The sequence below is a fragment of the Hippocampus guttulatus genome, chromosome 23 (assembly GCF_054856545.1).
Source record: "Hippocampus guttulatus isolate MCC_2025c chromosome 23, RoL_Hgut_1.0, whole genome shotgun sequence".
NCBI classification, from domain to species: domain Eukaryota; kingdom Metazoa; phylum Chordata; class Actinopteri; order Syngnathiformes; family Syngnathidae; genus Hippocampus; species Hippocampus guttulatus.
In genome coordinates, this window is record NC_141283.1 from 2,395,760 (window position 1) to 2,421,828 (window position 26,069).

The 26,069-nt window shown below is 46.1% G+C and overlaps 1 protein-coding gene across 4 annotated transcripts; it reads left to right on the plus strand.

The window, feature by feature from the left end:
- The first annotated feature begins 902 nt into the window (after window positions 1–902).
- LOC147185690 (metabotropic glutamate receptor 1-like) lies at window positions 903–25,725 on the plus strand. Of its 4 annotated transcripts, XR_015099426.1 has the most exons (10): window positions 904–1,650; window positions 2,483–3,277; window positions 5,374–5,623; window positions 15,052–15,287; window positions 16,032–16,278; window positions 16,850–17,018; window positions 18,782–18,908; window positions 19,612–20,548; window positions 22,788–23,595; window positions 25,193–25,725. XR_015099426.1 is itself a non-coding variant. In XM_086103982.1 (9 exons), exons 2-9 carry the CDS (start codon window positions 2,572–2,574, stop codon window positions 22,929–22,931), a joined length of 2,781 nt encoding a protein of 926 aa, XP_085960108.1. In that variant the 5' UTR covers window positions 903–1,650; window positions 2,483–2,571; the 3' UTR covers window positions 22,932–23,082. The 4 variants fall into 4 exon arrangements, 3 of the variants coding, with proteins under 3 accessions (XP_085960108.1, XP_085960106.1, XP_085960107.1); XM_086103982.1 differs by lacking the exon at window positions 25,193–25,725 and having other exon boundaries at window positions 903–1,650; window positions 22,823–23,082; XM_086103980.1 differs by having other exon boundaries at window positions 22,788–25,725.
- The last annotated feature ends 344 nt before the right edge of the window (window positions 25,726–26,069 follow it).

The following is a 26,069-nucleotide window of genomic DNA, read 5'->3' on the forward strand; positions in this document are numbered from 1 at the left end:
TTTCCTTGACCCAAACTACTAAAATCTGATTTACAGTATTTCACTCACAAAAAAAGAGTATATTTTTTAGGAATAGTATACCACACCAAAAAGTGCCAAAACGATGAGACAATTACAACAAAAAATCTTTTTTCGTTTTTGTTTGATTTCATTTTTAAACTAATACCAGTGAGGTGGTCGTAGACCGTCTCGTTTACTTGAATAGTTTCCCATTGTCTTCAAATTGATGCGATGCGCCGGTTTTATGGACTGCAATGCCCTGTAATACACACACGAGGTCAGTGTTGCGCCGGCTTGGATCCCAAAACGCAAAAAGACGCCATTTGGATGGATTTGAGAAAGCTGTCATTCCTATGGATGAACGCTGGGTGGCACAATGAGACTGTGATCTGCTGTCCATGGTGCTGAAACCCAGTTGACGTCCTTCCACTTCAGATCAGTCCCCATTCAAACCCTTCAATTTAAATTTACGCTCACGCTGTTTTCTGCCGACGTCATTAATATTTCTGAAAGTGTATTTGTTTGGGTAATAACAATGACGAAACTGTCATTTGATTGGATTTTGTCGTTTTTTTACCTGCGTATTAGGTTAATGCTCAGGGCGAGAGACCTCTGTAGAGAAAGGGATGTGTGAGAAGACACCGAGATGGAAGCAGGCAGTCAGAGAGATTTTTGAGGGATATAGAGAGTTAGTGGGGGTGGGGGTGGGGAGACAGGAAGCGTATAGGGAGAGGGAGAAAGACTGAGGAGAGAGCTACCACCCGTGTGACAGAGAGAGAGAGAGATATGGGGAAATAGGGAGTCAGATAGTGAGAAACTGAAAGAGTCATAGTGTCAGAAAGAATGCTTGGTGGGAGGGGGTGGGGCATGGTGCAAGACGGGGTGGGGAGGCGCCGTGCAGGAGTAAAACTTTGGTGTGAATGACAAAGAGGGAATGAGAGAAAGGGCTCTGGTAACAGAGAGTTGAGCTGTGTGCTGTAGTTGAGGCGGGGGGGGGGGGGGGTTGGGGTAGAGACCAGAGAGGAGAGAACTGTAGCTAGGAGAGGGAGAAAAAGATGGCCTAATAGAAAGCGATATGGCGAAGAGAGAGAGAGCGAGAGAGAGAGAGCTATGGTCTAAGAGAGGGAGCGCTATAATGTGTGTGTGTGCGCGCGTATGAGTGAGATAGAGAGAGAGATCTGCAGATGGTTATAGGAGAGAGTGAGCGAGAAAGAGAGAGAGAGAGCGCTATGGTGTGAGAGCGAGAGAAGACGAGCGCGAGAGCAACACGCGCTCAAGAAGACGAGCGAAGGAGGCACGCGGCATGTCTCGAGGATTCAGGTAAGTTTGTTTATTTTTCCACGACTCAAACGCCCTTTCGTCCCATCTCCACATTGGCTACACGCGCACGCGGCTACGCGTGCACGCGCCTGGACAGGCGCCAGGCAAGGCGCCAGCGGAGCGCCTTTTTTTTTTCCTCGTGTTCGAGGGCCGCCTCAGTCATGACAAGGCTACCGACGAGATGCGGCATGACAATTCCACGGACGCTCTTCGTGCTGGTGCTGTCTGTCCATTGTGCTGGAATCCGGTTTGGGGAAGAGTCCACGCCTTCCTTTCCGAATCCACAGCGCCCGATTTACTCCAAACCACCACGGGACTGATAGAAATCAGGTTCGGATCCGGACCTTTAGGCGCCTTTATTTCTTTACATGTGTGAATTATTGAACCTGTGCAACTTTGGGAGATTTATAGTCTTGCTGCATATTTTAGATATTGACAGAGGATAATACAAAAAAAGAAAAGATTCATTTTGGTCTGTTAAATTAGTTAAAATGCTTGAATTGAAGCCAATTTGACGTCTTGCATGTTACAGTATAGAGCTGAGGTCGACCCCCACCCCTCCACCCCAAATAATTGTATTTACATTAGAAATATAAAATTGTTATATTTTGGTGAGTTACGATGACGGTGAAATCACAGAGTTACTGCAAATGGAAGAAAAATGTTAGACAAGAAAAACTTTGTGTTGGGTCAATATAGTCGTTTTCTTGTGATTAAAAAAATCACCTTTCCGTTAAAATGCACAAGTTATAATGTTCGGCAAATTAAACCGTAATGTGCTGAGAAAGTCATGCTCACGCGTTTAAAAAGACGTGCCGAGTATTGTTACAAAATGTGCATAAATACTGAGAAATAAGTCCTAATAACGTTCAACTATACCATGGAAGGGTACTTTGAAATATTGAACTTTTTCCAAGAAGTACTTTCACTCTGTCATGAGTTAGAAATAAAGTTCCTTGTTTTTTTTTCATGTCTCAGGGGGGTGCGAAGGCACCAGCCCACCACTCCACCTCAATAAGACAAAAACCAATGACTAAAATAAAATGATCATAACAATAATGACTTCATTTTTTTCGATATGTTGACTCATTTTGTGACGCTCTTGTCTAAAATTTTATTTTTTTTTGCTCCTCTTGTCCCCCCCCCCCCCCCCCCCGTCCAGATGCGCGTACACGTGGCGCAGGCGTGGCGTCCGCAGGTGGCTGGGATAAACGCCGACGTGACCTCAGCTGCTATGCGCGCCCGCTAAAGATGGCTCCCCTCGCGCTGCTCCTGCTCCCCGCCTTGCTCTCCCGCCTCCCCGCCCCCTGCCACGCAGCCGGCATCCACGAGCGGGCCGCCGTGCCTCGCGCCGTCTCCCGCTCGGTGGCCCGCATGGACGGCGACGTCATCATCGGCGCCCTGTTCTCCGTCCACCACCAGCCGTCGGCGGAGAAGGTGGCCGAGCGCAAGTGCGGCGACGTCCGCGAGCAGTACGGCATCCAGCGGGTGGAGGCCATGTTCCACACCCTGGACCGCATCAACGCCGACCAACAGCTGCTTCCCAACATCAGCTTGGGCTGCGAGATCCGCGACTCGTGCTGGCACTCTTCCGTGGCTCTGGAGCAAAGCATCGAGTTCATCCGCGACTCGCTCATCTCCATCCGGGACGACAAGGATGGCTCCAAGTGGTGCGTGGACAGCCAGTCCCACTCCAGTCAGCCGCCGCCCACCAAGAAGCCCATCGCCGGCGTGATCGGGCCGGGCTCCAGCTCGGTGGCCATCCAGGTGCAGAACCTGCTGCAGCTCTTCAACATCCCGCAGATCGCCTACTCGGCGACCAGCATCGACCTCAGCGACAAGACGCTGTTCAAGTACTTCCTGCGGGTGGTGCCGTCCGACACCCTCCAGGCCCGGGCCATGCTGGATATCGTGCAGCGCTACAACTGGACCTACGTGTCAGCCGTGCACACGGAAGGTAAGATCGTCCATCCGGCTTCTCTGGGACCGGCGTTGCAAATGATACTTTTCAAATCCAAACTTCAACTTTTCACACTTGGAAGTAATCCGCATGGAGACTCTGTCTCTGGAAGGATTCTTGAAGGATCCTCCACAGCCCTTTCGTTCAGGTCTTGAAGTGGTTCACGGCTTCAAAAATAAGTTTCCTTGGTGTTCTTGATAGCCAGGAAGTGCCGTTGGGCCACATTCCCAAACGTAACTCAGCCTAAACACGAACTTTTAGGTTCCTTCATTTGTTCTTACTCTGCAAACAAATTTAGAACCTCCTCAGAGCACGATTACACACCAATGTTGTCATCATAGCAATTATTATCTCATAAAATGACAACTTTGTACCCTTTACTCCCGTGAGGCCCTAAATCCTACCGCGTAGTAATCCTTTGCACGTCATAGCACGCTGAGCTGGCTCGCTCTCCTTTGGCAAACTGCTCATTTGCTCAGCCTAACAGCCCGCAACGTAATTGCTGTCAGAGGGGGTGAATTGTGTCCACACCCCGTCAGAGATACACACGCTCGGGGCTTGAACGACCTCCGATTTTTTCTTTTCTTTTGTAGTTAACAGTCCGCTCGGTGGATGTTAATTGAGTCGATCACCCGATGACATCACATGTGTTTTTTGTCAACTTGATGTGGCCCCGACTGTTTGCCTTCAACAACACAAAACCACTTCAGGTAACGCAACAACTGCAGGGTCGCTATTCGCTATTTGGAGTATTGTGTTGCGCAAGACTCGAATTGCGCCATGTGACGTTCCGACGGCGTGCGAGGCGTTGAAGGTGGCCGAGTGTGATTCGTGATTCGATGAGTGTGGGATGAAGGTGTGAGCAAAAAACTTTTTTGGAGGGTTTTGTGACCGCGCTGCTAGTTTGCTACGCCGACGTGATTTCGCGTTCATGTCATGAACGTCAAAACACTGCCGATGAATTGACCTGAAGCGACAACCGTCATTGCCTCAGTGGTAAAGTCGACGCATCGACTAGTCGACAAGTCACTTCAATCGCTAACACACACATACACGTGTTTTGATTGACAGCCCACCTGACACAATGCCCACCCTCCCACCCCCCTGACACACACACACACACACACACACACACAAAGTGACTGTTGCTCCGATATAGTTAAGTGGCACAGCGCCTCGTTAAAGATTATCCTGTCAATTAAACAAACGACTCAAATAATCATAAAAAACGTTTAAAAAAAAAAAAAAGAGGAATAATCACAGTTGAGTTTTATGACTGTCGACGATAATGAAGGTTTTCTCCAGGAAATTATAAATGCAGTTTGGTTGCCGCGGCAACAGTCGGGGCCTGGTTGTGAAAGACGCAAGGCAAGTACCTGTGCGGATGCTGCCATTGTACTCGACCGGGCTGTCCGTTAATGTGCCCACCAGCCGCCATCTGACGCTTGTAAATACTTGCGCATAGTCGTGGGAGAGTGACACGAGTCCGTTAAAAACATTCTCAAAGCAAAATCTTCTCACTCCGCCATTGTTTTTTTTTTTTTTCATCCGCATGATTTGTCCTGTTAATTTCTTCATGCGACAACACGCACGGTTGATTGGATACGTGTGTGCGTATAATCCAACACTGCGGCTTTGTGCTCAAGCCAGATCGTGACACGGCGGTCCACGTGGATGTAGAAGATTTAAGCGAGGAGTGGGGGGGGGGGACTGCTTTGCTGGGTTTCTTGATTGGGATGCTGTGCCAGTGCAGAGCAGGCGAGGCCCGCCTTGCCTTTGATTGCAGGGGCTAAAATCCCCGACACTCATTATCACAGGATCAAATCTGGGCTAACAAGACTGAGCCAGAGGCCTTTTTATATGGGGGCAGGCATGTATTCATACATTCTAATTAGGAATGGACATTTCATGAAATTTCCTTCATCAACTATCAGGATGATTACTGTATTTTTCCACACGATAAGGCGCACACGAAAGCATTCCATTTTCTCAAAAGCCGACAGTGCGCCTTATGATCCGATGCGCTTTATATATGGATCAAGATTTGATTTTCTTGGACGTAGAATTTGAAATGTGCTCTGGGGGTTCCACAGGGAACTACGGTGAAAGCGGCATGGAGGCCTTCAAGGAGCTGGCCTCCCAGGAGGGCTTGTGCATCGCCCACTCGGACAAGATCTACAGCAACGCTGGCGAGAAGCAGTTTGACCGCCTCCTGAGGAAGTTGCGCGAGCGCTTGCCCAAAGCGCGCGTGGTGGTGTGCTTCTGCGAGGGCATGACCGTACGCGGCCTCCTCATGGCCATGCGGCGCTTGGGCGTGTACGACGAGTTCCTTCTGGTTGGCAGGTGCGTGAATAGCATTCATCGTTGATGGCAAACGGGTGACGCCGTGTTTCTGCTGCGTGCGTCGCCGCGGCAACAAACAAGGAACTGTGTGGAAATAGCATTGGAAAAACAAGTGGTGTTCCACAAGGCTCGATGCTTGGTCCATTTTATGTCAAAGTCAAAATGAGTGGGTAGTTTGTAAAGAAAACTTACTGTTTTCATTTGATTGGTCTGTATTCTTTCCCTTGAAGTGATTTTTGATACAGTTTTACGGCAGTTGTGACTTAATTCGAGTGGGTTAATGAACAGAACTCCATCGTAAACCGAAGAACCCCGGAGACAGATGTCAGCAGTATTCCACAAGGCTTTGTGCACATAATTTTATTTTATCCATCCATCCATTTTCCGAACCGCTTGATCCTCACTAGGGTCGCGGGGGGTGCTGGAGCCTATCCCAGCCGTCTTCGGGCAGTAGGCGGGGGACACCCTGAATCAGTTGCCAGCCAATCGCAGTAATTTTATTTTAATTAATTATAATTTTTATAATCATCTACATTATAAGAAATGCCTGGCAAAAAAAAAACATCAGAAGAAAACTTGTGGCATTCCGCAAGGCTTCCTACTAGGCCCACCAATTTTACAGTAACAGCAGTTTGACTTGACATATGGTAATATCCATTTGTAAAATGTACACACCCCTGCCCAAGTAGACACCTCCCCCATCTACAGTTAAGTCGGAATATTTTGGGGAACTATTGTATATGAGCTTTTAGATGCTGTATTCTTGGGGCAAATATTGCAAAGGTTGTGACATCCCTTATCTTCCCTTCATCCAGAAGAACATCTTTTCTAGAACATCTCCCAAAGGAGTCGGATAAAAAAAGGGGATGATGAGTGCTGCTATTCTGTCTCTCCGTTTATATGTTGTACCACTTATATTTAATTCATTCCCGCATGTTTAAGTTGCCTGCCTGGGGAAGGCACTCATTCTTTTCCAATGCGGCTTTTAAATTATCCATAGTGACGACACTCTCGGGGTATGAGTTCCTTTTCCTGGATTCATCTTTTTTCTTCTGCGTCCATCGGCGATGGGCTGGGAGTTACTGGGCCATAGGGGGTGGGCGGGGCGGGGTGGGTTGGGTGGGAAGTAGGTCTGTAGTTTAGCTTTTTGCGGATGGTCTCCATGGATGGGTGACATGCTTGCTTCTGGGTCAGAGAAAAAGAGAGAATAACAGAGGAGCACTGAGCCACTTCACATGATAAGCTGTGTGTGTGTGTGTGTGTGTGTGTGTGTGTGTGTGTGTGTGCGCATGTCATGAACAAATGAGTGGAGCAGTACGTTTTGTTTTGAACGTCACTGATTCCATCGCTCCAGTTAAGGCGGAAGCCGTATGGATTAAGAAGGAAGAAGTGGGCCTGGAGAAACACCGACTCTGACAGGCACCAGTGTACTGTAATCTTTGTTCAGAAAGAGAGGCACACGCGCAAGTGTTTCAGGGGCACTACGAGCCCCTGTAGCCCCCCCCCCCCACTCCAGAACAGCTACTGCTCAGGTATTTTAAAAAAGATGGAAAATGTATTGCTTTTTTTTAGAGGTTGAAGAAAGTTAAAAGCACATACATGGTGGGGGCCTGAGCTGACGTTTTTGCCCTAATGAGCTCTCTTCTGGTTTTACGGTTTCCCTTCTGCTCGTAAACAAAATGGAAGCCATACCCGCCGAGTTGGCTGTTGGCTGCTGTGATCATATCTCAGGAGCTTGTTGTGACAAAGCAGTTACGACCCTAGTAGATGAGGGAAAGAAGTGGCCGTGTCCTCTTTTTTTCTTTTTTTTTTTTTTCCTATTGTCGGTGGGAGACATTCAAATTTTGGCTGAGCATTCGGGTAAAAAAATAAAAATAAAAAATAACGGAGGCTGCCGAATAAGCTGCGTGAAAAACGTTTTTGGAGAGCTTTTGTTTTCGCCGCCGGGCGCCAGGCTGCTCTTCAGACGAGAGCCAGGTGTGCCAGGTGCTCGACCCACACGCATTCACCGGGCGACCCGCAGACAGCTCTCAGCACCATGCTTTGCATCCACTCTGCTCCGGAGTGTCTCTTGTCTTTTTCCTCTGTGGGATGTCACTCAACAGTTTGGCTCTGTGATCGAGCGTCTTGTGTTTCTGTGATTTGGACAAATAGACAGTTTAGTCAGCAGCATGGCGAACTAGCGCTAAGCAGTTGTTCCTCATAGGTTTAAATCTTACTGTGTGGAGTTTGAATGGTTTTTTTTTTTTGCTTCATTGACATAAAAAAATATATTGATAGATAAACTGGTGACTTAAAAAAATATATATTATTGTTTGATGTAAAGTTATATCGGGAACGGATTAATTGAATTTACATTATTTCCAATAGGAAAAATGTATTTGCTTTTTTCTATGGTTTTCATCAAAGTTTTTGGAGGGAATTAATCACGAAATTCACGAAAATGGGTTCGACTATATAGCAGAGGTTCACTTAAGAACACAAAGAATAACCTGACACCTGTTTTATGTCGAAGGACGTGCTAGCTTGCAGCAGATGTGAGAAATTATGCTGAATGAATACCCGGTTTGGCTCATTACAATTATAATAGTAGCTATTTTCCACGGCATATTCAAAGCTTTTGGGCCAGTGAATTTCTGTCGGCAGGGTGATGAGATGCTTTCAATATCCCGACACTCTAATTGGCAGAGGACGCGTGGCCATTGACCTTTGTTACATAACCTGACAACAGCACCAGGCTGACAAAAACCCCCCAACTCTTTACAACAACCACTCACATCCAGCTGATGTTTTTTTGTTCTTTTTGCTTTTTCAGCTTTCTTGCAGCTTTTTTACTTTTTTTTTCTGTTCCTTTTTTTCCCTAACCGCACGGTTAACACCAACGATCCTACGTAGTGCGCCGCTGTCTAATGTGCGATGAGTCCTTCCTCCCCGCGTACTATTCTTAAATATTCATTTGCCACCTACTCAATTATCTCCGCACGTTGGCAAAGCCATACCCGAGCTTCTTCTCTCCCCGCTCGGCCTCGGTCGTCGACGTACATCCGAACGAATCGATCGGCATCAGCTGATCTTTTGCGATCATCCCTCTGGCTCGCGCATCTTGAGCGGCGGCTTGGTGTCAAAACCCCGCCGCCGCTCCCCCTTCTAATGCCCTCTCCGAGGCGCTTATTACTAAACATCATTTGCATAAGCTGCTTTTTCACATGGAACACTAATTTCAACACACGAGAGATCTACTTCGCAACCATTCTTCGCCCGCCCCTGACAAAGGAATGTTCTCGTTGTACCTCTTTGTGGAGCGCTGACGTGACACACCGATTGGAAGTGGCGTGTCATTACCTTGCCGCTATGAAAACTGCCAACACGGATTGTGTACTTGTCAGGGCCCAGCCTGGGTTTTTGCTTTGAGCTTGAACACATGAAATATTCCAAAGTGAGAGCGCGAGAGAGAGAGAGCGAGAAAGAGAGAGTGAGTGCGAGAGTGCTAGCATGACACATTTAGCTGTTTCGTTCCCCACCATCTCCCAGGCTTTCATCTCCTCACCATCTCAGGGAGAAGCAAGCGGAGGATGTGGAATGGTGCCGAGTGGTTTGGCGAGTGGAGATTTTTTATGTTGTGCACTAAGAGCGAAATAAAAAGCCTTTTAGAAAACAAATTCAAATTAATTGGAGTCTTAGGGGCCTGTGTTTGTGCCCAGCACAAAACTCGCATAAAGCGCTGTCGAACGCCGCGCGTGGATGGAGTTTTCTTTCTTTTGAGAGGGCGTTTGCGCCGTTGTGGGAGGGAACGCAGCTGACTTATTTGCAGTGTAAATGCGGGAAACTGGCGCATTCAAAAGGAATTGCAAGAAGGTTTCCATTTGCGAAAGATGTCAAGTTGGCCCTTGGGGGACTGCCTTCTACCCCCCCCCCCCCCCCCCACCATCATGCATCCTTGTGTGACAACCGCTACCGCCCACCCGCCCCCACCACTCACAGCAAGCGGAGTGCTTTCCAAATATATATATTTTTGTTTTCCCGTTCTATAAACATTATTTTCACAGCACATCCCATCAGCTCCTTTATTCCATGCACACCCGAGTAAAAACGGCTTTGCGGGCTACGTTTGAGCCGCCACCGTCACGGAGATGTTGTTTGGGCTCATGACAGAGGGCTGGTGGGTTTGTCTGGCGGCGGATCTGTCACTCAATCTGTCAGCAGCGTCGCAAGAATATGGCTGATGTGTGGGGAGGAAACAAAAACAACACAGACTGTAATTAGATATCAGGACTCGATGGCAGCCGCTCCAAAGTACGGTATTGACATGATCCCCTCTACCAATACAAGATCTGAATATTTATGACACGCTTCGAATGGTATAGTGGGAATATCACCAGCACCCTTTCGTTTTAAAATAGCGCGGTTGCTCCACGCTGCGCTATTCTTTAGCTGTCACATACACCTGCGCGCATCCCAAAATAAATACCTCACTCGAATAAATATTTTCCACCCCTTTTTGCTAGCCAAAACAGCAGTACCTCCTGAGGTCAATAAGCAGCCTTTCAGATAAATGCAATAGCAGTGACTTACCGCAGCTTGTATTAGCATTTATAAAATTAAAGGCCTCGCCTCTAATAAATTGTCGCCCCAGCCGCCGTTTCTGGAGGGATACAGCAATTCCGTTTGCAACGTAGAAAGTTTTCCTCCCATGGAAATCGTATCCTCAGTTGACATTCAAAAAAAAAATAAAGTTTTATCTTCACTCTCACGTGCGGCAAGTAGGAGCCGCCTGCCTCGACCAAATCCTTTCCCTTTTTCCTCTTTTTAAACTAACTCCTGCTTTTGGTCCTCCAAGGGGACGGGGGGCTGCATGTGATTAAATCTCTGCCCTGCCAATTAATTCATGGCTTCATAAATATGCAAATGCACAAGCCAAACTGAAAGTAGATCATTGGGGGAGAGCTCGGGGAAGCTGTGTCACGAACGGACGATCAGAAAGGCGCCTTTTTTGAATGGCAACAGTTGTCAGCTAATAATCTCAATAACCACGAGTCACTTTGAAGGATATTCTTGCCTTCGGTCGCGAATTTACTTTCGGAGATAAAACCGACTTGAATAATTCACATAGTCTTTGGGAAAGAGGAGAAATAACCGCGATGCAGATCGTACTGCCAAGATTAGTCCGAGCCTTGGGCTTTTTTTTTTTTTTTATCTCATCCTACTGTGAACAAACACTTTTTGCTGCATTTTTTTCATACACTTATGCACACACTGATACTAAGTGGAGCAAAAGTGAAGAAAGATGAGTCGGATATTCTCTTTTGCAATTGTCTGTTGTCTATTTAACCAGTGTCGAGAAGAGTTTCGTCATACATAAAAATTTTCGAATACATACTGTATATCCTCAACAACGTACTGGGAGTACTGTGTGTACTGCAAAAATCACTGTTGTTTAGGTACTTTTTGAGATCGGAGGCCATGACACGTTCTGCGTTGGCGCAGGTGAGTGAAGACTGAGAACTCATTGTAAATGGACACTGGCGACGTTCCTCAAGGCTCCGTACTAGGTCCACAGATTTAGAGAAGTAGAGTTGTTCCACAAGACTTGCTACTGAGTGCACAGATTTAAATTTATTATTATAATTTTTTTGTGAGTCAAAATTGTCTAGCATTACCATAGAAAATTTGTGGCATTTTCCCACAAGGTTCAGTGGTCGGTCCACTTTTCATAAATGTTCTTTATTGAACCAATGGACAGAGCAGTATCTTCATATATGTTGATTTTCAAACAAGATCCTGCGTATACTTTAAAAATCACTGTTGAGATCGTGTTAGAGGGGCCATGTCAAGAATCCTTCCTTCAACACTCACATTGTTGTGGTGTGTCCAGTTTGGCGTAACCCCCAAATCCGAAGGGCGTTGGAGCTCAGCTACCATCAATTGTGCCGCCCATGGAATGCATCGCCGCAGCCTTACTGAGCCCTTCCTGCTCCGATGCCTCTTTGGAAAGAGTGATAGAAGCCATTACGGTGTCATTGTAAATGTCTCAGAGCGCGCTTAATCGGTTCACAATATGTGCCCGCAAAGCCTGGGCGGAGACGACGCTTATTTATCACGGTAGTCCAGCCCATCGATCGGATTGATAAATGAGGACAGTAAACACACTGGATCCGCTCTACTCTGACTAGGCAAAAGTACTCCAATTCTGTACCAAAGGTCACTCAGGTGATGGAGAGCGATACCGAAATCACATATTACGAATGAACCTTCATTGCGAGCAAAAAAACCCCCAAAAACATTCCAAACTGGCTCTTTCAGACTGCGGCGTACATTTTTTCAGTTGATACAAGTCGCAAAACCAATCAGCTGTGCTTCAATCGAGTTATAAAAGTGCTCCTCAGGTATTTCCGACGCATATTGTACTGTAATGGGTCCTTTGATAATGCGGCACGATGCCGCAGTGCTCTCAAAGTGCGGCGAAATTAAATTCCATCTCACAAATAGATGTCACCCCGGTGGTCCGAAAAGAAGTGATGAGGTTCTGCCCCCGCCACGTTGAGTTCAGCACCATCCTGAGAGAGCAAAGTGAGAAGATGTCATTTTTGCCCGAGAACACATTCATGTCTCCAGTGCCTCGTGAATTATTTGTGCAGTGCCGAGTTGCTCTTCTTCTCGCTGCTGTTTCTCCTGTGCGCCTAAAAAAAGGAAATCTGTCTCCATTTTGCACTGAATAGGGCCAATAGGAAATTGTGCTAACCAACGACACAAGTGCAGTTCCTTTGATTGCACAAACGATGTTGATTATGGGCCTAGGATATATCGTGCGCATTTTTTTTTTTTTTGTCCACAGTGTAATTAAATCTTTACGTTGCTGACATCATGCAGGGCCAGCGCTCAGGCCCCATGAAGACTAATTTGAAATGTGGTTGGCTAAAGGAACCATCTTGTTGCTTATGCAGTTTTTTTGGGGGGGAGCGCTAGGATATTCAAACATAAATGGTGCAGCAACACATGTAAACTTACACTTTAAAAATACTCACAGGGATATATTCTTTATCCTCTGTGAAGAAAAATGACTACTATTACAAGGGGTGTTCCATCAGGGTTTTATGCGGCCAATACCGATTCCGATCACACTGCACATTTTTCAACTTTAGAACTGCTCACGATTAACCTGTCAATTAATTTCCATCCCTTTTTTTTTGTAAAACAAAACAAGACATTATTCCAAATTGAAAGCGCAGATAATGCACGGACGTACTGTATATATACTAATTCCTAGTTTGATCTGGCACATGCGCAGTGTTAAAAAAAGGTGAAAGTGACGCTGCACTGCGGACCGCGCGTGATCGTTTTTTTGTGGTCGGAATTGCGATTGGGTTGTGTTGTGCGGCGATGGGAAAAAATTTGAGAGTGTGATTGAATTTGTATCTCAAGGTAGATGAGATTGACATTACAATACATGAGGCTGACATCTGATTGGAGAAAAAAAAAAATAATTCCACACATGAACTGGAAGAAGTGCAGCCAATTGAAATGCGATGAAATGAACAAATGAAAAGAATCGACTCTGGGGAATAAATTACAGAAGGCCTTGTTGTTGTTGTCCACCCACCACTGCCTTTTAAGGAGATAATAAGACAGGAAGACGATCAGCCAGGAGCACCTGGAAGCGCCTTTTGCCACCAGATACGTGCTTCAGTCCAGTTCTAAAAGGCCCAATCGCGCTCCATCACTCGGCTTATATTGTCTCACATTTGATTGTGTCTCCTCTTCCTTTGATGGATGCTAATTAAGGCCGGAAAGATCTGACCTATACACACACACACACACACACACACACACACACACACACACAGAGGCAGACGTGTCCTTATATGTCATCCTGAGCATTCTCCGCACGCGTGTCTGTGAGATAATTGCTTCCACGGTGAGTCATACCTAATTGGCGTGTAGATGTCAGTGGCGCAGGTATTAAGGCTGCGTCCCACCACGGCTCAGGGAGAACGAGCAGAGCCCAGAGCGCTTGTTTGTCTTTTATTCGCCCGTGTCCTGTTGGCTGTTTTTTAAATTTAAATTTAATTTTTTCCTTAATGCCCGCCGGCAGACTGCATGTCCAAATGAGCTTGTTAGGTAGGGTACGAGATTGCAGAGGACTGGAAAGCCAACAGTCACGGTCAGCGGCGTCATTCTTGAGACGTCTGTGCCTTTTTTTAAATTGACTGTGACTTCCCACTGTTCACCTTGAGTGTGTTGAGGAAGCCCCGTTCATTCCAATGCGGCAAAAACTAAATTGAAGACCTTGTAAAGTGAATTCACAGCCCCCCCCCCCCCCCCCCCCCAAATACAAATTTCTGAAAGCATGTGCAAAAACATAACTGTTTTTTTTTTTTTTTTGTCCTTGCGTGGTGAAAACAGTCCTTGGGTAAGAGTCTTTTGATATAAGAAGCTGGGCACCTTAGTTCACATCAGCCGTTATCCCGCGCAGTTATGACATCACAGTAGGCTAGCTACCAATGGCTACATCCTGAAATACATTTGCATTTCAGGAAACCCGCCGGCGTGGCTGCTTGAGAGTGCCTCGTTGTTGGCTGTGAGTGCACGCATGTCCCACAGAGAAAGACAGAAGAACAAGGGTGGTGGGCTTAGAACCAAACAGCCAGTGTGCGGAAAGGGGCTTCACGTTGGCATGACCATATTAGAGTGCCTCATTGTCACGACATAGGAAAGCCCAACAATGACCCAATGGGATATATTTCATCTGTCACTGGCTTGAAGTATTTCACTCATTCACTCCCAAAGACGTTTTTAAACGTCTTTTCAGACTTGGTCTAGAATTGGCTGGTACTGAATGAGTTTTAAGTTATGTGTAGGCGTAAAAAGGATGCCAGACGACGTAGCCTGAATTTTTCCAGGTCACAGCAGTGGTATTTGATTGACAGTTGACGGTAGAGTGGGGCGTGGTTTCAGCACATTGCTTGAGAGCAGATAGGTCTTGATTTTTCACCATTTTGAAGCCTCATTTTTAAATCCTCTGAATCTTTATTACCGGTATTATTATTTTTTTAAAACCATTTGAATTTGGAAGGCACTCTTCATTGGGGTGTGTGAAATATACAAGACATATATATATTCATCTTAGCTTTACAGGGACTTCACGGCATTCCACGATGTTGCTTTTTATTGAACAAAAGTGTCTTTGTTTTAAGATCCATCCATCCTCCATCCTTCCGTATGTCCGTCCATCCATCCAACAAGGTCAATGTGAGCCGCAGCCGGTGTCCATCCTAGTTGACATTGGGCCAGAAGTGAGGTACAGTTCCTCTGCTTCATCAGGGTTCAGCATTTACGCTCACACCATTTCATTTTTTTAAAAATGGGTTTTTACTGAATATTTAGTGCAACGTAAATACTTCAGCAAAATGTCTTTCTCGGTCTTGATACAGCGACGGCTGGGCTGACCGCGACGAGGTGGTTGAGGGCTACGAGCAGGAAGCCAAGGGCGGCATCACCATGAAGCTTCAGTCCGCGGTGGCCAAGACTTTCGACGACTACTACCTGAAGCTGCGATTAGATACCAACACCAGGAACCCCTGGTTCGCCGAGTTCTGGCAGTACCGCTTCCAGTGCCGTCTGCCCGGCCATCCTCAGGAGAACAAGAACTACAAAAAAGTCTGCTCCGGTGAGTGGAAGCCACGGGACATTTTTCTTTGATCATGTATCAATCCAACAAGTGTAAAAAACAAAAAACAAAAACAAACGTCATCAAGATGGATTTCACATTTTGTCGTTAGTTTGAGCTAGCTTAAAAAAAATGACAATTGTGTTTTTTCTCCCTCATTATTGCTTCTCTTTGCTCTCATAAGGTGACCACGGTAAATTTTGCGATTGTTATCAACACTGTTTGAGTCATAAATCAAATTGCACCAATTGACATTGTGGAGCAACACTTTCATAGACTTTCTCTTGTTTAATTTTATTTTTTTAGACCTTCAGGGTGGTAAGTACATATTTTACACACTCGTGGTCATCGGAACGGCACAGTGCACGCTGTGAGCACTCGACAGTTCAAGTTGGACTGACGCCTTGGTTAAAAATGTCGCCTGATGGTTTGGTTGTCCGGAATCGAGGCTTCATCGGTTAAACCTGAAAGTGGACACAGAAGACACCGTTTGATCACACCATTCACTGACATCACACCTTTTTGTTTTCGACTCAAGATGCATGCTGAGTTTTTGTTGCATATTTTCGAGGCATATTTTTCATCAATCCCAAATCTGTACCACTTCCGAGGCATGTGACACTCTATTGTGTTTCAAAACAGAGATAACTTCCACTTCTAGATCACCCCCACCCCATCCCACATTTTGAGATGTTACTGAAAAAAATGCAATGCTTTGCCTTGTCTTTTTTGTCCCCCGAACAGGAAACGAGAGCCTGCACGAAAACTACGTTCAGGATAGCAAAATGGGCTTTGTCATCAACGCAATCTACGCCATGGCCCACGGCCTCCACGACATGCACAGGGAGCTGTGCCCGGGCCAGACGGGGCTGTGCGAGGCCATGGAACCCATCGACGGCAGCAAGCTTCTCGACTACCTGCTCAAGACGTCCTTCAGGGGGGTCTCCGGCGAGGACATCTACTTCGACCAAAACGGAGACACCCCTGGACGGTAAAGAGCCACACACTGCTCCATGTGATCAGTCCGTCTTCTAACTCATTCACTCCCAAAGACGTTTTTAAACGTCTTTTCAGACTTGGTCTAGAATTGGCTGGTACTGAATGAGTTAATGAAGGCGGTCTTCATCACCTGCGCCGCAATCCGTTGGCTTGAATGCAATCGAGCGCCCCTCATTTGGGATCTTAGAAAATCAGTCCCCTTTGGTGTTCCTCAATTTTGATGACAGTCGTACAGAAAGTATTGAGCTGCAAAGGATGTAATTCGTTTAGACCGGAACAGATTAAGCGCATCGTTCACAGAAGGGGGCCGCTTTCATCTGACTCCACTCGAACGGACAGCGTTTGACAGTCGAAAAGCCCCGACGTGTCATTCCTTTGTCGGCTGGAAGTTAGGCGTTGCCGGCGAAATGGGCCCTTATCACGCGTGACTTGTTGCCGTGACGCTCGGTGCGGCCGCGCGCTTTCTAAGTGGCGCCAGATAAGAAAAGCGGATGGGAAATGTTACGGGTCGGACTGTCCCTGCCTCTGAGATCTGGCCAAACCTCGCGCTCTCGACGTTTCAGGTACGACATTATGAATCTGCAGAACATGGAGGACGGCCACTACGACTACATCAACGTGGGCTCCTGGCACGAGGGGATCCTGAGCATCGACGACAACAAACTGTGGATGAACAGCAGTGACATGGTGCGCTCAGTCTGCAGCGACCCCTGCTCGAAAGGACAGATCAAGGTATGGGGCCTCGTTTGTTTTCTGTTAACTTTGCCACGAGTTCGAATAAACCAAAATGTCTTGGGGGAGTGGAGGGGGGAGGATCAACAGCCAATTAGTGCTCGTAAATTGTCTTAAACTACATGAGAGTGTTATTGAACCAACGTGCCAGTAGTTTATTACTCATTCTGTTGTAACTTGTGAGCCATTTTCACAAAGAGGGGAAAATGAAAATGGGCTGCACCAAAAAACATTTTCAGCCAACACACAGAAATCATCAGCACGTGATTTTACCTGCTTTGATGCGGGATACCAGGGAGGTAGTATCTTGGAAATGCGGAAACCCCTTAGACGCAGACGGCATACCACTCTGATGCTACCCCTGAATATAGAAAATGCTCGCGCCCAAGGTGAATGAGACATTGTCACCAATTTCAAGCTTGCAAGAGGAGCAACCTTATCCAGAGTTGTCCAAATGGATAATTTGTCACAATATACTCAATATGGGTCACTTTGACTCCGGTGCTATATTCTCCATAGGTGCCGGCCGATGACATTAATGATGTGGGCATCATCATAGGATTTTGAACTGAGCTTGAGGGGACCATCCATTGGTGATAAGCTAATGTTGAGAGTGCACCGGTTAGCCCCGCCATTGTTCCCGAACCAATATCAATCAAAGCGCAACAGTGAATCCACTCAAGATGCGCTGAAGTTCAAAGACATGGTTGAAGTGGTTCCCCTTTCGTAGTTTCCAGCCTGCATAATCATACGCTTCCATTCGCACCTTTGTCACTGATTGAACGTGATTTTTTTTTTCTTTGTGGGGGAGTGGGGGGGGGGGGGGTAGTGAGTCATCGCTTTTGTCCTCCTTGGTAATCATCCAAACCATCCTTGGCCGTTAAAGTGGCTGCTTGTTTCTCTTTGTCCAAAGACACATCGTGTACAGGCTTGCACATTTGTCGGGTATTTGCTGTCTCGCCAATCTGTGCTAGCGTATTTCTGCTAATAGTCATCTCATCATCCTCCACTTGAATCAACAGACCTCGAATAAATGACAGGAAACAACAAACAAACAGGTGATTCCAGCTACGGAGTGATCTATGCCTGTGATTCTCAAAAGTTTTACACCCATTACCACCTCAATAAATCTGCTACCTAACTTTTTAAGGACCGCCATCATGACCAATGTGAAAATACAGTCGCGTAGTAGGCCCGAGTGTTCACCGAAAACCTAGACAGAGTTGTTAGTTCTAAAATGTTTCTCAAAGAATATTATAATGGCTACATGGATCTTAGTCATTGATAGTCGTCAATGGAAATAAATGAGTTAAAAATACATTTGTACAGTTCGACATTTTCCCAAGTCTACACAGGGTGCGCCATTTACTTGAATTGATGAACGCCGAACCTCCAACAGACACCTCAGCAGTAGCAGCAAAAGATTCGGCTGTTTAAAGTCCTATTTAAATAAACACTTGCGTTCACCCAAGTTTGGGGACATGCCCTGATTTTCCTCATCTGGAGCTGATTGTTTTGAGTCAAGCTTTACACTAAGTTGCCCTGAGGGAGGATGCATCCTCTTCTCACTTTGTATCCTGACCCACTTATCACCCTGCTTTACATATCACAGCGCCGCGAACAGCTGGCGCAGGCGCGGAATGCACGAGGAAAAAAAAGAAAAAAAAAGCCGGCGTCCTTGTCCTATAAAACGGCGTATCAACAAACGTCAACTTGATGAATTAGGACGGCGTGACGGGAGCGGCCCGCTTGTGTGTTCGCAGGTGATCAGGAAGGGCGAAGTCAGCTGCTGTTGGATCTGCACCACCTGTAAGGAAAATGAGATCGTCCTGGATGAGTTCACATGCAAGGCTTGCGAACTGGGATGGTGGCCCGCCGACGACTTGGCAGGTAGGAGACGCCATGTTTTTGGGATGAGTGAGAGTTTTTTTTTATGCGGGGGTATGTGAGATTATTTTTGTGAGAGAGGTATTTCGCGAAAGAATTTTTCCAGAGAGAGCGCACTTTTTTTTTTGCATGTGTAAGACATTTTTTCAGTGAATATGGAAGGTGTCTTTTGAGAGTTTTGGTGTGTTCGTTATTTGGGTAAATGTGAGTTTTTTTAAAGTCAGTGAGAGTTTTGGGGTGAGTGGAAGATCTTTTTGATGCTTGTGCGATCTGACTGAGAGGGATTTTTTGGGGGTGCATATGAGGGTGTTTGTAGGAGGGGTGGGGGGGGGTTGAGATGTTATTTGGTGGAAAGAGACAGTTTTTCAAGTGTCACATTTTAATGTGAGTTTGTTTGGTTTGTCAGAGTTTTTGAGTGAGATCATTTTTTTCCTTGCTAGTGAGGCTTTTTTGGTGTGACTGCCATTTTTTTTTTGGGTGAGTGATATATTTATTTATTTTTTATTTACTGGGAATGAGAGGGGTTTTTTATTAGTTTTTTTTTAAATTTATGAAGGTGTGAACATTTGGCTGCATCTTTTGGATGCGGTACTTGAGTGCCTCATTCTACCAAAGACCAATAAAGAGGATTCTCAGTCGGAGTGTGAGAGAGGTCCATTTTTAAGCCTTTCCGGCACCTCATCACTCACCCCGTTTTGCTTTCCAGATTGCCAGCCGCTGCCTCTGAAGTATCTGGACTGGGCAGATGTGGAATCCATGGTGGCAGTGGCGTTCTCCTGCGTGGGCATCCTCATCACCTCCTTCGTCACCTTCATCTTCATCCAGTACCGCGACACCCCCGTGGTCAAATCCTCCAGCCGAGAGCTGTGCTACATCATCCTGGCGGGCATCTTCCTGGGCTACATCTGCCCGTTCACCCTCATCGCCCGGCCCACCGTTCCCTCCTGCTACCTGCAGCGCCTCCTGGTGGGCCTGTCGTCTGCCATGTGCTATTCGGCGCTGGTGACCAAGACCAACCGCATCGCTCGCATCCTGGCGGGCAGCAAGAAGAAGATCTGCACCCGCAAGCCGCGCTTCATGAGCGCCTGGGCGCAGGTCATCATCGCCTTCATGCTGATTAGCGTGCAGCTCACTCTGGAGGTCACGCTCATCATCCTGGAGCCGCCCGAACCGGTCAAGTCGTACCCCAGCATCCGCGAGGTCTACCTCATCTGCAATACCAGCAACCTGGGCATGGTGGCGCCGCTGGGCTACAACGGCCTGCTCATCATGAGCTGCACCTACTACGCCTTCAAGACGCGCAACGTCCCGGCCAATTTCAACGAGGCCAAATACATCGCCTTCACCATGTACACCACCTGCATCATCTGGCTGGCTTTCGTGCCCATTTACTTCGGCTCCAACTACAAAATCATCACCACCTCCTTCTCCGTCAGCCTCAGCGTCACCGTGGCGCTGGGCTGCATGTTCACGCCCAAGATGTACATTATCATCGCCAAACCCGAGAGGAACGTCCGAAGCGCCTTCACCACGTCCGACGTGGTGCGAATGCACGTCGGGGACGGCAAGGCGGCCGCGGCGTGCGGGACCAACAGCTTCTTCAACATGTTCCGCAGGAAGAAGGCCATCTCTGGCAACGCCAAGTGAGTCTGCTCTTGAGTTGTTTTTCACCGTACCGTTATTCCGAGTACAGTGGCGCTTTGAGACGCAAGTGTTACGTTTCATCATCTACCTGCACCCTTGCATACGTCACTGTTGAATCCAGTTAAGACCACGAGACTTATTCAGCCAATTTTGTTTTTTATGATGTATAATATCGAGTTCTGTTTTTCGTGTTAAAAATAACACAAATATATTTTTTTGGGTGAAGGTGAGGCTGGAATTGGATTAACGCCATATTCTGTTCATTTCAAGGGTAGGAGATGATTTGCCATGAATGTATTTTGAGTTGGGCGTGTGGTCGGGGAACAAATGGAACTCGTATCTCAAGGTGCCACTGTCAAGATGAACGCTCAAATGATTCATGCGCGCTAACGGTGATTGAAAATTGAGATGAGGTGTCCAGGGGTGAACATTTTCCACTAAATTACCCAAAAGCTGTTTTTTTTTGTTGTTGTTTCATGAGGGAAGAACGATGATATAGTTTTGATTTCGATTCGGAGAACCAATTATTCATAAGTGAGACTAGGTGTAAAGGTGTGGCAAATTAATCGAGGCGCAGCGTCTGTTAAAGCAGACAACAATTTTTTTGGTGGGGGGAGGCTGTATTTGTGCCTCCCAAAATGCATCATTTGAGCCTTCACGTATAATTTCCGATTGTGTGCTATACTTCCCGATGTTGTTCTATGCTAATCACCATCCATACAAACGTCAGAAAACCAAGCCAATCAATAAGGCATTGATGCCGAGCCCGCTAAGATGGATTTGAACTCCCTTTCTGACGTGCTTAAAGGATGCAGAGGAATACAACTTGCACACGTCAATTAGCCGTAGCTTGAGATTTAGAAATCGTAAGACTCACTCTTTTTGAGATTCACAGCAGTGACACAAGGATACTTTTGTGAAGTAAGGAGTTGGGCGGAGTTAATGTTCCATTGTTGTCTCTCACCCCTGCAATATGCCGTCCTCCTTTTAACCCCCTTAGATAAGCAGCCTGTTGGCAAACGTCCATTTGTCTCACTTCTGTGAGGGCTGCGCTTGCAACCTACTCATAACTAATGGCTACCGGCTTGTTAGCTTGTGGCAATCCGGTTCGGCGAATGGCTGCGAGCTAGTTAGCGTTTTAGCTCGTGAGAACCAAATTAACGGCAGACATTTTGCTTTTTCGTTGGGCTTTTGTGTTCTCTTTCACAACACGCTGACAAAAAATAAATAAAATGGACGACTGTAGCAACTACTGTGAAAAGCCAATCAAGAAGCTTAATGTTAATTCTGTGACGCTATTAAAAATGCACTGAGGCACAGGAATCTGAAACTCAATTTACGCTATGTGAGGGCAGCTGGAGATGGTCTGATTGTGCCTTGGCCGCATCAAGTATTCCAAGTCATTAAAAAAAAAAAAAATCACGCAAAAAACACAAATGATGGCTAAAAAGGTACCCCACGAACAAATGGCCCCGCTCACAAGTTTAAGACCCCTGGTCAAGCGGGACCTAATGACTTTGCATCACAAGCACAGGAGTCAGCCCCCCCCCCCCCCCCCCCCCCCGCTGCTTCCGATTGGCCACAAATGAATCTCATATTTGACTTATCGCAGCATGAACGCCTCTGACTAACCACCCTGCGCGCGCCAGCCCTCCGACATTTGTCCACTAACCCCCTCCCAGGCAGCGTTAGTTGACCGAGTGCATTCATTTTTGCTGACTCATTAAGTCCGCGTCACATTGTTCTGTCCATTTTCAACTGGTAATTGGAAAACAAAACCCCCCAAAAAATAAAAAGATTAATGACCAATTATTTTTTGTTTTTTTTGACATTTCAGCTTTAGGCTCAGATTAAATTGCAGTGAAATTTGTTTGTAGCTGGAAATGTGCATTATAAAGTTTCCAGAAGGCTGTGGTACAAAGCCCAATGGGCCTCCACTTTTTGTGAGTTGTGTAATTTTAGATGAAAACACAAATCACGAGAAAAAAAAATCAGTCACCTATTCACTTTTTGATTTTCTATTGCCAATGAAAAATGGAAAGAACAAAAAAAAAATTAAACTGATCATGAAAGCAGAAGTTAACAGAGGCAACGGGGAGATCATAATGCGGAGCGCAGCACATTATGAATCATCGGAGCTATTAAATGTCAGCCATGTTGTCTTGTTGCTTTTCCGGAGCGGCCGCCTTTTTTCCCTCCCTCCGAGATGGTAACTTGAGTCTTTGTCTTCGTTCGTAGTTCTAACGGCAAGTCTGTGTCATGGTCTGAATCAGGTGCAAGACACCCTCCAAGCGGGGGCAATGTGTGGCACAGACTGTCTGTGCATGTGAGGAAACAGGAAGCCTCCCTGAATCAGACGGCGGTCATCAGGCCCCTAACTAACACCCCCGACCCCCACAGTTGTCAGCCCCCCGCCGCCACCGCCGCCCGCGACCTTGGCACAGACCCCCGCCCGCCCCCGCAAGAGCCACGGCCAGGCGACGACAAGCGCCACCCCGGTCCCGTTCCGTACACGGGCCCCTTAGTGGAAACGCACCGCTCGCACGCCCCAGCCCCCCCTGCCGATGAGCCGTTCATGGAGCTCACTTTAGCCGCACCCCTCGAGGAGGGGGCGCCCTCGGAGGAGCAGCTGGACCTTTTGCATGATTACACTTATGACGCCAAGGACGAGGGGGCGGAGGGGCACAAGCTCCCCCTGGAGGACACCCTGGCTCTGTCCCCCCCGTCCCCCTTCAGAGACTCGGTGTGTTCGGAGGATTCCGCCCCAGGGTCCCCTTCCATGGAGTTTTTTCTGGGGGGTCCCCACTACACCGCCCAAGCCCTCCGAGACTTTGCACACAGCTCCTCGACACTGTGAGAGCAAAAAAAAAAAAAAAAGAGAGAAAATGGTGCACAACATTTGACAAGCTTTGATTACTTCTACTTCTTTGTTTATTGATACGGCCATTTTGCTTGCTTCTATTTGTTATGAGGCTTACGTGAACGTCACACGTCGAAGAACATGGTTGGGTTTGGAATTGCTCCCCATTCACTTTGCACGAAATAAGTAAGTCTCAAACTTTTTTACAGATACAAATAATTCCACAATCGCGATCAACGTTAAAATAGAGTCGCATAGTAGGCCGATGTGTTGCGGGTGAAGCCACAAACACGGTTAGCACAATTTGAACATTTGCATTTTGCTTAATTATAGGGAACAAAAAAATCATTCTTTTTAAAAAATAGAATAAAAAGTGTACCTCAAACACACCGTTCCGAACAATCAAACCCAAATGCATTGTGCTTAAAAGTTAAACACAACCGAACTGAAGGCTGCTATTCTTTCATGTGCCACAAGAGGGAGCCCACATGCCAGCTGACTTTGAGAATCGCCGAAATTCATCCTGAAGTGTTACGGGAGTAACGGCTGAATAAACGAATCCAAACACAGCGCGTGTCCGAAGGGCTGTCGGTAAACAATAACAACAGTGCCAAAACTCTTCAGCTTGTCATGCCAAATTCCCACCAGGTACTGTGCAAAAGTATTAGGCCACCTCCCCACAGCAGCAATTTCTTATACAAATCTTAAATTTCAGCTTTAGAGATGACACCGCTGCCTTAGAGGCGCTGTATGTTTTTTATGAAGACAACCTAGTGATATCCACCTTTTCTACATTTTTTATTTTCAATTCACGAGGGGAATAAGGAGACGTCTGTTTGCAGCGTGCTGCTTATTTATTCAAGTGGACACTGATTAACTGAGGCATGGCTTCTACTAGGGCGGAAAACATCCTTTGAGGAAATACACTTGAGGTGGTCATCCTATCCATTTTCTATATTCCTATGGTAGCTGAAGCCGATTTTCTCTTCCAATGCCATCTCAAATGTCGGCTTTATAGGTGCCATGTCTAGACTGATGGCAGTTTTTGATGTAATAATGACAATGGCAAACTCTGACATCCGAGAGCACTGCATATTATTACATATTATTTTCAGTCCTGCGTGGGGCGGTTATCTTTTCAATGCCGTATTTATTTATTGTATCCACCCTCCAATTAACTGAGGCATGGTGTCTATGAGACCACTATTTCAGGAAAATGGCATACATGGTCACGATCCATCTGTTTTCTGGAGCCGAGTCCCAAAGAAGCCTTTATTTGAAATGTGGCATTTATTTATTCTATTTTGCAATTAATTTCAGCATCTGCCAGAGTGGAAATCACCAATTGTTGAAATAGGATATGTACTGTATCTTGACGACGGCCTTGCTGAACCATCCCAATCGAGTAGTGACCTCAGACTTTTGAATCGTACTTAAAATAAAGCAAATCATTGCCAAACAAACAAAAAAAGTAATACACGTGACATAAAAGTTTTAAAAAAAACAGCACAATGCAATTGAAATGTGCACTTTTTTTTGCCTTTTTTAATTCACCTTAGCTATCACAGCCGACCTCATTTAATATACAAAGAGCTGATTTTTTTTCTTTTTTCTTAAAGAAGTACAGTAAGCTGGTTGATTTTCTGCATCTCGCAAGGCGTTATTGGCATCAACACAACCACTAGCCTCTTTCTGCACACTGCAGGTGGACATAAGATGTTCCAATGTGAGTTGCGGGATGAAATTTGCTTTTGACACGACTCTACTTTTTTCTTTTCTGCAGTGTCGTGGTAAGAAGGCAAAAAAAAGAAAAGAAAAGAAGAAAAACTCACACAGTACTCGTCGTATTTGTAATGCTGTTATGCCATCTCTTGTTTTTTCACACAGGTGGTATGTTTGTAATACAGATACATGTTTCTATATTTAGAATGTCCAGTCTTAAAAAAAAGGAAAACCAAAAAAAGAAACCAGAATTTATACGATTGCTTTTGAACTTTTAAGCTAACTTGTATCCTTTCAGTAAAGTACCTGCAATGGCTAGTTGCTTCATGTAATGGCATATTTAATTCCACCTTCAATTTCTTCTACTTTTATCAATAAGAATGAGCATTAAGTATAAGACTCTACAGTACATGGTGCCGGTGTATTGTATTTCCAAATGTTTTCCAGTCGATGATAGTGATGGTTTTTATGTCTTAAAAAGTATGAACAGGGTATAGCACCATGTTGAACAACTTTTAGGATGAGATAGGCCTTTATGTTTTGGACAGGTGAATATGGCTGTACAATAAAAATAAAAAAGGTTTCGATGGAAAAGTCTTTGGACATGTTATTTAATATTTGCTGCATCTATGCAGGACTGCTACTTCGGATACTCTCTGTTGGATTTATTGAGCTCGCTTGCTGATTATGCTCAAGTGTTGTTTTCAAATGTTGCTCTCTTTGTTCCTCGTTTTTTAAGTATCACCGGTTTGAAGAACTGGGGTCGCACATTGAGCAGTTGGGCACCCAAGGGATGCCCCAACCAGTGCGTAAGCAACGCACGACCCGAGCTGGTCATTTTTCCCTGAGTTTATTGCCCAAATTCGTCGGGTGTTCAGGGAAGGGAGGTGGGAGGTGGGGTCTTGGGTTGCGTCTCGCATTTTTGGCCGCAGAGAGCG

Coding starts and splice junctions, on each gene's coding strand:
- LOC147185690 (XM_086103980.1), top strand. CDS start 2,572: ATGGCTCCCCTCGCGCTGCTCCTGCTCCCCGCCTTGCTCTCCCGCCTC. Junction 3,278..5,373: donor GTCAGCCGTGCACACGGAAG/GTAAGATCGTCC, acceptor GGGGTTCCACAG/GGAACTACGGTGAAAGCGGC. Junction 18,909..19,611: donor GCCCGCCGACGACTTGGCAG/GTAGGAGACGCC, acceptor TTTGCTTTCCAG/ATTGCCAGCCGCTGCCTCTG.